The sequence below is a fragment of the Alligator sinensis genome, unplaced genomic scaffold, assembly GCF_000455745.1.
Source record: "Alligator sinensis unplaced genomic scaffold, ASM45574v1 scaffold569_1, whole genome shotgun sequence".
NCBI classification, from domain to species: domain Eukaryota; kingdom Metazoa; phylum Chordata; order Crocodylia; family Alligatoridae; genus Alligator; species Alligator sinensis.
In genome coordinates, this window is record NW_005841914.1 from 440,934 (window position 1) to 457,355 (window position 16,422).

At 54.2% G+C, this 16,422-nt stretch overlaps 1 protein-coding gene and 1 long non-coding RNA gene across 2 annotated transcripts in view; one reads left to right on the forward strand and one right to left on the reverse strand.

Annotated features, from left to right (window-relative positions):
- Nucleotides 1-16,422, forward strand: part of KLHL17 (kelch like family member 17) — a 32,877-nt gene that overhangs the window by 949 nt on the left and 15,506 nt on the right. Inside the window, exons 2-3 of the mRNA XM_006018801.2 lie at nt 15,062-15,325; nt 15,977-16,098. Coding sequence (XP_006018863.1) covers nt 15,115-15,325; nt 15,977-16,098 — 333 coding nt within the window. The 5' untranslated portion in view covers nt 15,062-15,114. The remainder of the gene's footprint in view (nt 1-15,061; nt 15,326-15,976; nt 16,099-16,422) is intronic.
- LOC112549477 lies at nt 10,464-12,433 on the reverse strand. The gene is made up of 3 exons (XR_003092900.1): nt 12,334-12,433; nt 10,708-10,818; nt 10,464-10,609 (listed from the first exon to the last, which is right to left on the reverse strand). It is a non-coding gene; the product is annotated as an uncharacterized LOC112549477 (long non-coding RNA).

Genomic DNA, 16,422 nt, shown 5'->3' on the forward strand with positions numbered 1-16,422 from the left:
TCCCGACTCGGCCCCTCTCAGCTGCTCTCCTTACGGCTGTCGGCATTTCTGTGCTGAGTATGCTTTTTTTTTTTCCCCCATCCTCCTTCCTCTCTGTGTAACTCTTCTTTAAAAAAAAAATTATCCTCAGCAGAAACTTTGTGGGATTTGGGGGCTTCAACATCTAGAGATTCTTGCCGTGTGACCACTAAAACCCGAGAGATGGAATCTGACTACAGGACTAAACCCACCACTGACCCACCCTGCTGTGTAGCAAGGCCAGATGTGGTCTTGGGAGGGATCTTCCCGGTTTGATCGGCTGCACCAGCGGGGCTTGTTGTGTCCCCACCTTGCTGGAGCTCTGTTGAAGGTGAAGAGACCATGATGGTTGCAGAGGATCCAGTTGCAAGGAGGCGGCCGCCTGGTTGGTCCTGATTGCCTCTGAAGAGCAGTCAGCCATAGGTACGATCCAGCGGTGCTCTTGAGGAAAGGGATGTGCACTGGTCGCTGGCAGGCTGCCTTACTAAGGTAGACGTTATACAGGGCTCCTTATCCGAGCTACTGGATGTACCCAGTGGTACCTAACCACTTGCAAAGCTGACCAGTCCCCTTAATGGCTGGCTAAAACTGGAACAGGCATCCTGGGTCCATTTCCTTGAGGCCTCCAGGCCAACCCAGCCGTAGGTGAGTTCCAACCACGGTTTATGGGCTCAGCCCCTTCTACCAAGAGCCTTCTTGGGCCGTGAGCTGTTGTTGTGGGGGAAGATGACATTTGTGGTGTGGTCCACCCATACTTGGATTTCACAGGTCCCTTTGGTCCCTTACCAGCCTGGATATACAATGGAGGCTGTTGATGATGTGGACAGGGTTTCACCCTCTAGCCAGGGAGATGCCTGACACATCCAGGCTGCTCCTATATGGTCTGTAGCCTGCTTTCCAGTCCTCTAGCAAGGGAAATGCTTAACGTGTCCATGCTGCTCCTGTGTGTGGTCTGTAGCCTGCTTTCCAGTCCTCTAGCAGGGGAAATGCCTGACATGTCCATGCTGCTCCTACATGGTCTATAGCCTGCTTTCCATGTTGACGTGCAGAGGAGGTGAATGTGCCCCAGCTTTAGTGGGGATGGCCAGAACCACCCAGCAGTGGGGGCAGGATGCCCAAAATGGGAATAGTGGGTGTCTCCTGCTTGCCCTGCGGGTTGAAGCAGGCAGGGTCCAGCATGTCTCTCTCCTGGTCTATGTGTGCGTATGAAATAGCGTACGGCAGTCTTGAGATCCCTTTGGGCTGCCTGGTTTTCCCTCTCCTGGTGATGTTGGGGTATCTCCCAATTGTGGGTTGAACCATGACACCAAGTGAAAGCAAATGGCATCTGGTTCAAATCAGGTGAAGTGCTGGCAGGGGTGGTTGGCTGGAGACCTTGAGTCTAGACTTCTCTGAACGTAGCAGCCCGCTGACTGACTGGGAAACTCCCAGAGAGGCCTGGTCCAGAGGACAGTTGCCTTCAGTGGGCTTCAGAGTAGGCTTCAAGTGCAGAGTGCAGCAGACTAAGCTGCTTGAGGACACAACAGCTGCCGACTAATTTCTGCCTGGGGTTCTCATCGGTGTTCAGACACAGTTCAAGGCACCTTATCTGCACACTTGATGGACCCAGAGCCTATCTATTTGCATGACTGGGAGGCTCTGGTTGTCATCCCCTACTGTCCAATTCCATGGACCGGTGATGGGGCTTTCTGAGCCGAGGTGCCTTGTGCTTGGCACCCGCTGCCCTTGCTGGTCCTTCAGAGCATATCAAACCTGAGGGCACAACATCACATGTTCCTCGTGGTTCTGTCTCCATGTGCCTGCCTCTTGTTGAGGTTGCTGACAGCCCTGCAGGCAGCAGTAGGGGCTGTCACATTGACTGTGGTGGATGGCTCCAAGGTGGCAATCCGGCTCCCAGCTGCTCTTTAGCCCAGTGCAGTGTTCTGGTATTGTTCAGAAGGAGGGGGAGAGAGAAGCTTGCTGGCAGGTCTTGTCTGCGTGGAATAAGTGGATGTACTGCAAAACCCAGCCACACCATGGGCACTAGTGTGCTTTTTGGCTTTCCCAGAGATGCGAAGAAATGATTGGGCCATGGAGAGCCCTTTAGATAGCTGGGGTTGGGAAATGCTGGTAAGACAACATCACAGAGAAGTATATTGCCCCTTCTTTTGCTGTCCCCATCCTGCCCCGGCCTCCAAGGAGCTTGCCACTATTGTGCCATGGGTGGTGTCCAGCACCCACTTTCCCCAGGTTATAAATCATTATGCAGTGAACTGGACCTGAGGTTCCCCAGGACTCTCAGCCTAGCATCTTTTAACCATCCCTAAGTGTAGGGGACAGGGGATGGGGTTTGCAGAGAGGGCACGGGGCTTTCTAGTGTCCTCTGTGCTGCTGGAGCAGCTGATATTGTTTTTGGCGGAGAAATGTTCCTGGATATTCCTGCCCTGCCCGGGCGAGCGTGAGATATTCTGCCTGGTAAACGATCCATGACCTGTGGAAGATTTCCGTGATAGATGGTTCTGTCACAGTTTCCCAGGTAAATGATCTCTGTGTTTTCAATTTCACCGCACCTCAGGTGAGGAGCCCTGTATAATCCCTACCTTAGCAAAGCCCTGAACACACGTTCTTATCCTGGACTGTGGGGTGCTCCTAAGGAACACACTGAATTTTGTGCTTCTTGCTCCTAAATCTCTGTGTAAGAGCCTGAAAAGCATGGGGCCCAGAGCCAGGAGCACCTGAGTTTGAGGTCTGACCCAGCCATTATAAGGCAGTACCCCTGGGCCCTGCCTCAGTTTCCCCTCTGGGAATGCGAAGCTCACGTTTCCCTGTGCTTAGGGCTAGAAACAGATAACCAGCTTAATGCAATCCTGATTAATCCAGGATATGACTCCTATCAAAACAGATGAGGCACAGTTGTTTACGCACCAGGCTTAAGTGTCCCTTCACTTTTCTGAGGCAAAGCGTTCATTCAGATCATTCATACGGGCTTAAAGTGGGACAGTGGGCTTGTCCACCTGTAAGGTCTGGGATTTGCTGGAGTTTGAATCGAGCTGGTTGTGTTTTTAGCCCAGAAGATCTGAGAGGTGCATCTGGTCAATGCTTGTGCTGTGCTTCGACCATGAGGAAGAGCCATGTAATTTCTATGCATCGGTTTAAGGAAAAAGGGAACTTTCCTATAATCCAGGCAGTGGACAGCTCAGTGCACCCCTACATAAATACCTTGGAGTTTATTGCATTAGTCAACACAGCCAGCAAGATTACACCTCTAGGCTAGTGGCCAGGGCATTGGACTGGGAACTGGAAGATGCAAGGCCTGTTCCTAGCTCAGTTACTAACTTTGTGACCTCCCCTCCAGCCACTGCTGCTGTTTGGTTTTCTTTAGCTCCTGAGCTGTTCAGAGTATTGCCCCTATTGTAATGGGAAGTATGGGTTTCTTAATGAGGTTTTAAGATGTGTGATAGAAAGCTTATGATAGAGGATGTATATAACTCTCTCTCTCTAAAAATATATTTTAATTAAAAGAAAAAGGTTTGGGCAGTACCCCTGCAATGGGGGCATTTGGGGTTGCTGTATTGCTGATATCTCCCTCTTGCACCTGGGAGGCAGCTGAGGACAGTGTGAGCCTCAGCTCTGGGGTGCATGCTGAGGTGAGCATGAGCCTGCAGTTTGCTACAGGAATCCTTCAGTCCAGTTCATGAACAGCAGGGAAGAGAGGGGCAGGCCCTCTGGCCCCTGAGGTGCTGCCTGTGATGATCCAGTCAGTAGTACAGGCACTGGCACATCGGCCTCCATGCAGGGGAGCAAGGTTAGGTTTGAGGATTCCCAGCACCATGTCTGTGACCCCGTCCCCTCCTGTGCATCCGAGCTGGGATAGCTAGAAGGGGTCTTTTGCATTTATGTGCTCCCTGGCCTGTCCCGTAGCTTGTCTGTGTGGTGAGGGCATTGACACTCGGGACTCCAGGCTTGGGAGGGCTCTGCTCCGTTCTCTGTGCTTTTCAGGGGTTGGTGGGTTGGGAAACATTTTGGGCTAAACAACCTCAGCTCCCAGCACTCTTGGCACCTCTGCGAGACAGCTTCTGATATGGATGTGACCCTGAGCTTACAACTGAGTGGGTGGAGGCACAACCTTGCATGAGTCTCTGAGCCCACGAGGTTCGTGGTTTAGTAGGGGTCCCCCCCTCACCCAGCTCAGCACTAGAAGCTCAAAGCATGTGGCAAAGGGAGGCAGGGTCCGGACCCCAATTCCACCCTGTTTAGTTATGATAAAGGGGGTGAAACCAAGGCTGGGAAGATGGAGGAACTCCCCCAAGGGCACCCAGCACACCAGTGGCAGAGCAGGCCTGCAGGCCAGGCCTCTTGCACCCCAGCCTTGTGCTCTGTGCACTAGCCCACACAGCTTTATTTCATGGAGGGGTGTCTTAGCCATGCCAGCCCAGCAGACCTTTGACTGCTTATCCTCTGTGAAGCCCTCAGTGTTGCAGCAGGTGCAGGGACCCAGCAAGGCAGCAGAGGGGGCCTGGCAGCTGGGATGAACTGTGCCAGCAGCACTGGGTGGTGAGGACCCTCCGCACAGTCCTGTCTGCACATGGTCAGATGCTGGCACAGGCCTTGACGCACAGGAACATCGGACCTGCATGGCAGTCGTGGCGATGGGCTGCCTGCCTGCGCATGGGGAGGATTCCTGGGGAGGGACAGAGTGACCTACATCTCCTTCAGAGGGGCTGGCACTGCGCCTTGAGCAGAGGCAAAGCATCTCTCAAAAGGGTAATGGTCTGCCCTACTGCTGGGACGAGGGGCTTGCTACACTGGGCCCACACCTTGAAGGAGAAGGGGACACTTTCCTAAGCTGGCTGCTCCACTGCAGCAGCTACTTCACTAGGGACAGGCACATGGGTCCCACTCTTCTGCACAGGGCTGGGAGACCTGTCTTAAAGAGACCAGCTTGTGGGCAGGGAAAATCCATGCTCCATCCATCTCCCTAGGAAAATCCAGGCCATAATCACAGGTACTCTGCCCATCTCCAGGACTGGAAATAGTCTGCACCACACTTTCACATCCACTGAGCTGCCTTCCAAACACAGCCATGTGAATGTGGCTGTATGGCTTCTAGTGAGCGGGGTAGCTCCCTCAATTACCTCCTGAACCTACAACGGGATGGCCATGTTCCCACAGTGCCTGGCAGCCTCGTGCTGCATTTGCTGAGACTGAGGTCACGGCTCCCTCCGGAAGCAGTGACCCAGGGCCTGGGATAATAAGCTGTGCTCCTCAGTCATCCTGGCAGGATGCCGCCTGATGCCGTGGGAATGTCAGGAGTGGGCAAGAGCAAGCAGGTCCCAGATTTGGAGCCCACATCCTATTGCAGAGGCTCTCTGAGACCCCTGGAAACAGCCCCGAAATTTGGGACTGCCCCAGAACACTTGGGATCTTTCATCAGTATATCACTTCTGTCTCCCATTGCCACAGTCCTTCCCAAACTGCCCTGTAGACTTGACTGCTCCCAAGCAGCTGCCTTTGGAGTGGGCTGCCCGCACTTCCCTGCTAGAAACCCTCTGCCCTTTGGATCTGGGAGTTGTGTGCTTTCCTCTGCCCGTTCCCACCAAGGCTCCCCAGACTCCCTGGCAGCCTGTCACTTCTTTGAGGCTGTCTAGACAGGAGGATTCGGTGCGTGTCAGTTATGCCTAATTCATAAAAGCCCACAGGGAGAGCGGGAAGCCAGGGAATCTCGCTGCTACGATCTCAGCCATATGTGCCGTGCCCCACACTGCCTCTGGGCAGGATTGGAGGGTGGATTGATGCCCTTGATTGGCAGGCCTGATTGGGCTCCTGGGACGAGAACAGGGCCAAAGAATTGGGGGTGCGGGGTGCAAGAATTGGGGGGGGTCCCACTAGTTTGTGGGCTGCTCCAGGAACCCATGCAGAGGTACCAAGAGGCGTTTGCAATGTGGATCTGGGCAGGGTGGAAGTGGATGCCTGGGCACGTGGCTCACAGTGGGTTGTAACTCACTGGGTCGTGCTGCAGGAGACCCGCGTGGGCTGGGCTCTGTGATCAGCAGTAAGCAGCTTTAGCAGCGTGCGCATTCATCTTTGGGCCCTGGCTGTCTCGGAGGCTGTTGACATTTAGCGTCCGCCACCCCTCCCTGCAGCTGAGAGGGGGAATCGGCTGCGGGGGGAAGGGACTGCTGTGTTGCACCCAACAGCCAAGATTCATACTCCCCTTCCTAATGCATGCGAAGCGGTCCATAACGAGTGGTGCCGGCCTCGCGGCATCTGCTGGCCAGGGCTGGCGCGGCTCTGCAAGCACTGCTGTACAAGGCTCGCTTGATCTCCCCCCCCACTGCTCTTTGCTGCGCCGCCTCACTGCCGGCTGTGCTGAGCAGAGGAAATCAATGGGCTTTTCCTGCATGGGGTTTCTGTCAGAGGGCGGCACAGCCTGTAGGAAGGGGAAAAGCAGGGCTCTGTTACTCCAGAGAAAAAGAGTCCTGCCTGCCAGGCCCCTGGTGAGGTTCTTCAGCCCCGTCCGAATATCAGCACGTAGTTTTTCATAACTGCCAGGCAAGCGCTCTGCCTCTGTGATGGGCAGCGAGGCGCTGAGCTGCTCCGTCCCCCAGTCCTCGTTCCCTTCCCTGGAATGCAGGTCAGGTCAGTGGGGAGAAGAGAGCAAAAGGTTTATTGGCTTCACTGATTTGCATTGCAATCTGGGCCTTCTGGGGATGCATCCTAGGGATGCTCATTGCTGGACCGGTCAGAAATGCCTCTTGCTGCATCTCTAGATTCTTAATCGTTCTTTTTCAGATACAGGCTGCAGGAGGGGAGGTGTCCAGTAAGGGGTCTCTTAAAGTGCTGGTCAGATGCTCCATCCATGGACTCCTGTGTTCAGTGGGGTAGGGCCCCCTGAGGACACTGCTGTTGGAAAATGAAGAGGGGAATCGGGAGGAACCCAGAGTGGCCCGCTTGTTGCCTTGCTGTATGTGCTGTATCCCTGGCTCTGCTCTGCCACAGCCCCATTGAGTCTATTGTGACCATGTCAGCTGAGCTATTTGTGTCTCAGCGTGCTCCCGGGGCTGGAGGCCTCTGTGTCTTTAAGCCCTATTCCCTTCCCTTCACAGAGAGAAACCTGTGTGTGCACTTCCCTCCCCACCCCAGAATAACAAGGATGTTTTAAATTGGGTTTTCCCTGGAACAGTACACCCCCTTCCCAAATCCGTGAGTGAGATTTAATAATTGGTACCTATGTGGCATTTCTTAATGAAATACTGTAAGTGGGCGAGGTTGCCTCTTATTGAATTTGCAGAAAGATCATCCTCAGAGACGGAGCATTAAAAAAGAAGTGGAAGAGAGTTTGTCTGCCCACTGGGAGCATTCAATACACAAAGCGTGTCGTGGCAGGGAAAAGCCCGTGTCTTCATCACTCTGCTTTTAGAGTACAGCACAGGGCCCCCATTGCACTAGTGGGTTCACAAGTGCACTCGAGGATATGGTCTCTGCCCCAAAGAGTTTCCAGACTAAGGTATATTCATGTTCCAGCCCCAAACTGTAAGACCCTTTTGGGAGCCCTGTGCTGCCAAAGAGAGGGGCACAGAAGGAAAACCCAGCCTCTTCATAGGATGGTCTTGGTGATGGAAGGGGCAGGGTCACTGGCCTCCCCAGGCACAGCCCTAATGTGCTGACATCCCTTTTTTGGAGTCTACCACTCCCTCTTCTCATGCCCCATACATGGGGCCTGCTGGGGAAGGTGAGGGAGCAGCTCCTTCTTCTCTCAGGCCTTGGGAGCCGGTGCTTTGTTGCCTGCCTCTAGAGAAGCAGGACGGCACACACAGCTGCTTTGCAGCTGCGCCTGTCGTCCCGGCTCTGAGCGGTGTGCGAGTGAGAATGCCCTACCCGCTGCAATGCCTGTTTAGTCCTGCTAGCCTTGCCTTGCTCCTGGCTGGGCGGCTTGCGGGCTCCAGGGTCTCCAAGCAATTCCAGGGAGGTAAAACCCATCAGCTATGTGTGTGTGAGATGGTCTGGGAGGGGATGGAAGGGGCAATATTGGAATGGTATCAATGGGGTAAGACAATACTGAAGCAAATACCCCATGGCAATACTGAAAGGGGCGATACTGGTAGCCACACAGAGGACTCAGAAAGATGCTCCTTCCCCCAGCATGGGAAGATGCACCATAGCAATGCCCTGGGCACCTGCTGGCTTTAGGGTGGAATAGGTGCTCCTCTGCTCTGTGACCAGGCCCCACACGTCCCCAGCACAGGCTCCCTGTTACTTCTTCACTGGCGCAGGAAGGGCCTCAGGGTTTCACCTATGGCTGCAGCAGCTGGCTTAGAGCCTGGAGAGGCTAGTGAGGAGGCCGTGCATTTTGATGCGTGGTTCTCAGGCTTGTATAACTTTCTCCCTTGTGAGGCAGAGCTGCAAAACTACACAGGATGTGGGGCCTGTGCTGCCCGTGGGTGCAGTGTATCAGGCCCCTGGGTGACTTCTCTTAACCTGTTTTCTGCTCCCCACCCTGTGGATGGGACACAGGGATGCTCTTTGAAGCAGCCCCCTTGCTGGGTGATAGCACTGCTTTAAAAACTCCGCAGAAGGATAGGCATGCCACTGATGGGGTGGGAATGCAGACAAGCCCTCACTCCAGGCAGTAAAGATGCAGCTCCACTTGCCAACTTGTCCACCTCCGTCTGTAGCCCAGCTGGAGGGTCACGCTTCCCGGGTACGTGAGCAAGCACTGACGGAGAGTATCTGACCAGAAGGGGACGTGTCCTGCACCCCAGCCGAGACTCACGCCCCCAGCACCCTGCCTGCTGCTGTGGATGCCTCCGGGCTGAGTGCTCCAGTACACCAGAGGCTCCTCGCGGGTGAGGTAGGCACGTGATCTCCAGCAGTGCCAAGAGCTCTCTGTGCTCCCAGGCCCGTCCAGGGGAAGGGCAGGCTCCGAGCCTCATCCTGGGGAACACGCTGTGCCCCAATTGCTGCTCAGAGTGTTTCCATTCACTCCCTCCAAAATATGCTTTTTGTGCAGGAGAACAGACCTCCCTTTGGGCCAGGATCATTTGCATTCATTAGTGGAGCCTGTATGCACGGCCACACTCTGTCGCATGGGAGCCTAACAAGCGTTTTCTTCTTCCTTTGTCATAACCGAAGCAGTTAATACAGGTTGGCCACTGAATACGTTCTGTCTGACGGGGCACATGGAGCCAGGCTCCTGCACGTCAAACAAACAGGCTAGTTTTCCCCCTCACTGCTCAGGGCACTGCCTGCCTGTCTCTCAAGGTCCCACTGCTGCTCCCCATTCATGGTATCTCAACAGGGTGCATAGATGCCCATTTCCAGAGGGGCAGCCTTTCTTACTTCCTGAGAGTACTAGGAGCCCCCTTTATACCCACAGCACAAGCAGCATATGCAGGGGAGCCCCCAGGTGCTGAAAACACACGGGCATCACTGTGGGTCGGAGCTGTGGGACAATGGGCCAGAGTTACCAGGCAGTAGGGCCACCACTAGAAGTCGGGATTTGAGCCCAAGGAGGGGAGTTCAGCCTTTATGGTTCTCTTGCAAGGCAGCTAGCAGTGGCTCCAATTAGCACTCCTTATGGCAGCCTCTGCTCCGCAGCTGTTGAGGAAGGTGACCTTTCAGCAGGGTGACCGGGGAGTGGGTGATTTGATTTGTTCTCCGTCGCTAATGGAGTGCCCAGACTGCACGGGGTGGCACAGCTGTCCTGGGAGATGATCTAATTCTGAGCTGCAGCCTGGGGTCAGAGTGGCAGTGGCGGGTAGGAAGCGTGTGCTCAGCCCTCCCAGACAGCGAGTGTCCCTTAGCAGCGTTATCATTTATTGTTTAATTATAACAGCCGTTCCATTCCCCACTGAGAGGAAGTGGTGCTCAATCTGTTTGCAGAGTGGGACAGACAGCCCTGCATCCCTTCATCTTCTCCTGGCTACTGGAAGGGTTAGAAGCTTAAACTGGGAGGTGAAGTTGCGCAGGAGCCATCAGGAGAAGCACCCAACCAGTTGCCCCCTGATTGTGTTTTCTTTTTTCCAAATGGGATTACAAAGGTTGTATATCTTGGGATTACAAAGGTTGTATATCTCGGGATTACAAAGGTTGTATATCTCGGGAGAGGAGCGTGCATGTTGTCCCGTGCCACAGCTCTGTAAATAGCCTGGCCTGCCATGCAGCTAGTTAGAGAGCAGCCAAAGGCAATGCTCACACAGCACCCACAAACTAGGTATGAAGAAGATCAGGGAATCCATCCCCTTCTTGTCATCTCTCGTGATCTCATGATGAGCCTTTTGATAGCTGTCATGTTATTTTTTAAAGCCCCAGGTCCTGGAGTCATGTTATGTTGTGAGAATCTTGTCTCATGTTCCTGTGAGACAGGAGTCAGGGAAGCATGTGCGTGTGGCTTGAGTGTGTCCCTCAGGCACTTGTGGTTTGATAAAAAAGAGCCAAAGTCTATTAAAAGATACATCTCCTAACTTTTAAGCAGGTATAAAGAGATTTTTAAAGCAAATCTTATGACATTTGGGTGGTGGCTGGTGCTGGTGATACCTGGAGTGCTCACTAAGCAGTAGGGATGTCGTAGTAGCATATCCAGGTCCAGGGAACGTGCAGCAGAGGTTGTGTCCTGAAAGGAAAGAAGCGATGCCCTGGGTTGCAGGGAACCTGGCAGTGGAGGACCCCCAGAAATGAGCGCTCGGAAGAGCAGCTCCGGCATACGCTAACCTGAGAAGTGCTTCTCTTTAGCAGTCCAGGAGGTCCCATTTGCAGGGGCTGCTGCAGGAACCAGGTGTGTTCTCCTTTCTGGGGCCTGTTGGTGGCCAGCTGCTCCTGTACCTGCAGGAAGGAGGGGGCTGCTGTGTGCCTGCGGAGGCACGGTGCTGCCTGCAAGGCCTCTCCCAAAGCCCCTGAAGCCTGTGCAGATGGGGCATCCACGCTCCTAGTGCAGCAGTCCCCACCCCATCCCCCATGAAGGAGCACAAGGAGCACCTGGCATCGCCTAGCACCCTTTGTCCATGCTTTCCACTGGCTCCCACCGACCCCGACCCCACTCCTGCCCCCCTCAGTTTCACAGCATTTGCAAACCCACTTCATCTGCAAAGCCGATATATTGGCACAAGGGAGGCTGTCTGTCCACAGTCTCTCCACCTCTGTCCATAAGTTGGAGCTGAGCGGACATGTTACACCCCGTGGCTTTGCTAAGGCTGCAGAGCTCTTCCTTAAAACCCAGGCATCTCCTTGCCTACTCCCTTGGTGCCCCCTTCTTTCCCCCTGTCTGTGCTGGTGAGGATGGGGAAGGGGAGGCTGCAAGCCCTTCCAGCTACAACTGGAGCAAACCTAAACCAGTTCTGGGGGAAAGCGTGCCTGGTGGCATACTGGGGAGGTAGAGCAGCTTGAGCAGGCACATCCCTCCAGGGAGAGGGAGCAGGCCGGGAGACCGGGGGCTCGTTCTGAGCTGATCGCACCTGATGAGAGAAGAAAGCAATTCTGGGAAAGCCCAGGCGAGGCAATAAGGCTGCCTTTGGTAACAAGCCTGGAGCCCCGTCTGAGATGCTAATAATTATCCCTCGCCTTCAGAGAGGCGCCCCGCAGCCCTGCGCTGTACACACATTGAGTCGCGGGCCTGGTGTGTACAATGCAATCAGCACCCAGGAGTTAGAGCAGGAGAGGGCCACCGAGCTCATCAGAGGTGTTCCCCTTTGGAGGGCACATCGGATTACCCCCGTCACCCCTGGAAATCGTGGCCGGGTTTTGCTCTTGCCCTCTGTCTGCCAGCTTTCCCTGGTTTCCCCTGCAGCCCCTCTTGCCTCAGCTGCTCCAAGTCCTGCGGGGCACGGCAGGTCTCGCCTCCGGGCACCTGTCCCACCCCCATCCCCGGTACATCCTGCTCTGCTGTTTAAACAGCAACAAATGGATGTGTTCCTGGCTGAGCAGCCCTGCACGAAGGCTTGCTATTTTTAGAGGCCTCGCGGTCGGCGGCGGGTAGGTGTCGTGCAGAACGGCGAGGCGGAGGGGATTCTCTCGTGGCAGGAGTGCGGGGGCCGGCAAATCCAGAGGAACACGCTGCCTGATTCTTAAAAGCTGCCTTTTTCCTTCCTCCACAGCCCCTCCTCTCCCAGCTCATTGTAGTGTCTGTCTCTCTCTCTCTTTTCCCTTTTCTTTGGGTGCAGCAAAGCTCTAGCAGCCTGTCAGACGCCTTTCACAACACAGCAGGCAGCTCCGACGCGGGCTAAGCAGCCTGGCAATAGGAGGAGGAAGTATCCTTGCAGGAACAAATGCTTTTCCTCCCCTGTGCATCCCTCCAAGCGGCCAGGTGCCCCCCCCTGCCCTTCTTTCAGGGAGAGAGAATACCTCCTATTGAGTTTCCAGGGTACAGCCGTGCTTCTCTGACCCCTTGCAGATGGGATTTGGCTCTCCAGAGTGATTGCATCAGTCCCGTTCTGTGTGCGCGCAAAGGGAGGTTTGCATGATATTCTAGCCCTGTCTTCTCCTCCCTCCCCAGCCTGCCTTGCAAAACAACTCCAAAACTGTTTGCTATAAGGCATACCCAAAAGCAGTGATTCTCAATCAGGGTGCCACAGCACCCTGGAGTACCCGGAGAGCCTTTCAAGGGTGCTTGGGGTGCCATGCACTATTAGCACAGTTAGGTTTGCAAGCAGGATTCACAGCAGAAACAGAGATTTCAAGTGGAAATCCATAGCTGCTTTCCCTCAGAGTTCTTCACAACAGAAAAGCTGCTCTATTATTTTTCTGTTATCACAAAAAAGGGTGAAAATGAAGAGCTGGCATTTCCCAAGGGGTGCCTTGAGTCGGTCCAAGTCTAAAAAGCTGGACTGGCTTAAAGCTCCAGTGGCTTAAAGCTTGACTGAGGCCAAGGCTGGTCCCCAGGGAGGCAGAGGAGCTCTGCTCACCCCCAGGCTGCATGGCATTGGATAAGGCTTGGGAGGGGTGCGGAGGATCTTTAGAGATTTCATAGGATGGGAAGGGGCCTCCTGGGCCATCAGGTTCAGTCCCCAGTGTTGAAAGGCACCAGGGAGTGAAAGAATCCTAGAAATGGTCTAACTCCAGCCCCTCTCATGCACCACAGACACAAAGCACCCCATGAAGACAGGAGCAGCACCCCTGCTGTGTGCCCCAAGTAAGCAGGGATGACAAGGCTACTGCTGTCGCCGGAGCCAAGTCGTTCGAATCATAGACAATGAGGGTTGAAGGGACCTCAGGAGGTCACATCTAGTCCAACCCCCTGCTCAAAGCAGGACCAGCTCCAACTAGATCATCCCAGCCAAGGCTTTGTCTAGTTGGGTCTTAAAAACTGCTAAGGATGGAGACTCCATCACCTGTCTGGGTAACCTGTTCCAGTGCTTTACTACCCTCCTCATGAGAAAATATTTCCTAATCTCTAACCTAAACGTCCCTTGCTGCAACTTGAGCCCATTGCTCCTTGTTCTGTCATCTGCCACCACTGAGAACAGTCCGGCTCCATCCTCTTTCTAACCCCCTTCAAGGAGCTGAAAGCTGCTAGTCAACCCCCTCTCAGTCTCCTCTTCTGTAGACTAAATAAGCCCAGTTCCCTCAGCCTCTCCTCACAAGTCATGAGCCCCAGCCCTCTCACCATTCTCATTGCCCTCCTCTGGACTGGCTTCAATTTGTCCACGTCCTTTCTATAGTGGGGTGCCCAAAACTGGATGCAGTACTCCAGATGTGGCCTCACCAGTCCCAAATAGATGGTAAGAATCACTTCCCTTGATCTGCTGGCAACGCTCCTACTAATGCAGCCCAGGATGCCGTTAGCCTTCTTTGCAACAAAGGCACACTGCAGGCTCATATTCAGCTTATTGCCCCCTCTAACATTCAGGTCCTTTTCTGCAGAGCTGCTGCTTAGCCAGGTGGTCCCCAGCTTGCACCAGTGCATGGGATTGTTCTGTCCTAGGTGCAGGACTTTGCACTTCTCCTTATTTAACTTCATGAGATTTCTTTTAGTTCAATCCTACAATTTGTCAAGGTGTCTCTGAATCTTAGCCCTACCCTTCAGCATATCCACTACTCCCCCCAGCCTGGTGTCATCTGCACGCTTGCTGAGGGTGCAATCCACCCCATCTTCCAGGTCATTGATGAAGACATTGAACAAACCCAGCTCCAGGACCAGCCCCTGGAGTCTGGGACTGTTCAGACAGTGAAGAACATTAAGGGCGTATAGGTGCCTTTCCCAGACAGAGAGTTGGGATGTCTCTGACCCTGCTACAGAAGAGATGAGAGTGCTAAATGAGCAGGAGGACATTATAACCTGCAGCTGGCTCCTCTTGTGTTCCATGTTTTTAAGAAGAGCCAAAAGCCTTTGAGTATCAGGTGAAGACAGGGGCAAATTCTTTGGTTGGCTGGTGATGACTTGTTTCCATCAGTGTTGCCTCCAGGGCTCTGTGGAGCGCTAGATGCTCTATGGACCAGAGAGAGGTAGTCCCTGCCCCAAAAAGTTAATTGTCTAAACATATATAGCAGGGAGGAAAACTGAGGCACAGAGCCATGGAGTGATTTGCAGCAAGCCAGAGGCAGGGTCAGGAACAAAATCCCAGTTACTTGGGTCCTGTGACTATTTCATGACATATAACCCCAACCCTGGGTATGCGAATGTGGGATACGCAGCTTAGATTTGCTCTTTTCTAGTGGAACAGAGGATTTGCTGTTTGCTCTCCTGTGCCACTTATTTGAACTCTGCCAAAGTTACTGTTGCTTGGAGGTGTGCACTGCTAGGCTTATTGGGATTGTGACTTTCAGAGCAAGCTACAAGGCTTATATTGAGATGCGACTAGCACATTGATCCATTTATAAATGCACTGGAGTGGGGTGTTAGCAAGCACCGAGCCCAGGATGAAGATGCCCTGTGGTGTCTCTGCTCATTATGGTGCTGGGCACTCCACTTGTCTCATCTGGGGACAGAGAAGAGTCCCCCCATGGAGTCTATTGGAGGGGAGCTCTTCTCTGGTAGGCTCGGGCAGGGATGGTCTACATGTCCCCGGGTCCCGGCTGTCGGCGGAGCCTCCTTGGTTCCTGCATGGCTAATTGCCCTGGCTTTCCTCCACAGTGACGCAGAAGAGACCCAGCGGAGAACGGGGAGCACGCCGTTGACTCACAGCCATGGAGGGCGGCATGCAGCTTCTCAACCGGGATGGCCACAGCATCTCCCACAACTCCAAGCGGCACTACCACGACGCCTTCGTGTGCATGAACCGCATGCGGCAGCGGGGCCTGCTCTGCGACATCGTGCTGCATGTGGGCACCAAGGAGATCAAGGCCCACAAGGTTGTGCTGGCATCCTGCAGCCCCTACTTCCACGCCATGTTTACAAGCAAGTATCAACCTCGTGCACAGACTCTCATGTCCCCCGGCCTCGCTTTAAATTCCCTCTTCCCTTTCCAGCCCATGAGTCTTTGCCGTTTCCCTCCTCGTGTTCCTGCCTTCTCCATGTCCAGACCCATCTTTCCCTGGTGGGGCCACAGACAACATCCCACCCCAGCCAGCATCTGAAAATGTGTATAAAGAGGCTTGAGAGCCCTTCAGAAGGTGTCTCCGAGGGCTCATGGGCTCCAGTCCTCTCTCATTTATGCTACAGAGACTGAGCAGTAGCTTGAATGAGAGCGAGGTGACATGAGGTTCATGAGCCACCTTGGGAGACCTCACGTGGGCTTACCTAAATTTAAATTGATAGCACAGAAACAGGCAAGGGCAAAGTCAAGTCTGATCATGGATGCGTTTGGAGGAGTCTGTTGACAGGCTCAGTCCTGTTGAAAGGCAAGAGGGAGATGCCGTAAGGAAGTCAGGAGTGGTGGGGTACCTGTGTACAGGTAAGGGAAAAGACCTCCAGGATTCAGTACCCAGTGGGGGCTATAAACCAGCTGGGGAAGCTGCTGCCATCATGATCTCTGCTAGGAATGACTGGCTTGCTCCATGCTGAGACTGTCTCAGCCAGGCTTCATCAGCTTCTTGCATGTCATTGTAGATGAGATGAGTGAAAGCCGCCAGACCCACGTGACTCTGCACGACATTGACCCCCAGGCCCTGGAGCAGCTGGTGCAGTATGCCTACACAGCAGAGATCGTGGTGGGCGAAGGGAACGTGCAGGTAAGGCAGTGCCTTTCCCTGCCCAAGTGACCCCTCCATCCAGCTGCACTCACAGAGGGTGAGCACCTTGTTCTCTGGGACCTTCAGAGGTAGCACCTGGCACCTGGTTCCGGCTAAGGCGGGGTTTGGTTCCCACATGCCCGCAGGCAAAGCTGTCCTCATAGCTGCAGGGAATGGCTTCCTATAGGGCCTTGAAACATGCAGGCCAAATCTGGGGGGAGTGCCAGCAGCTGCCCTGCCCTTCTCTAGGAGGTGCAGCTGCTCCCCCTTGTCAGGACTGGCTACTTGGACCCTCTCCAGCTGCTTAGCCTGGGACCAAGCCTG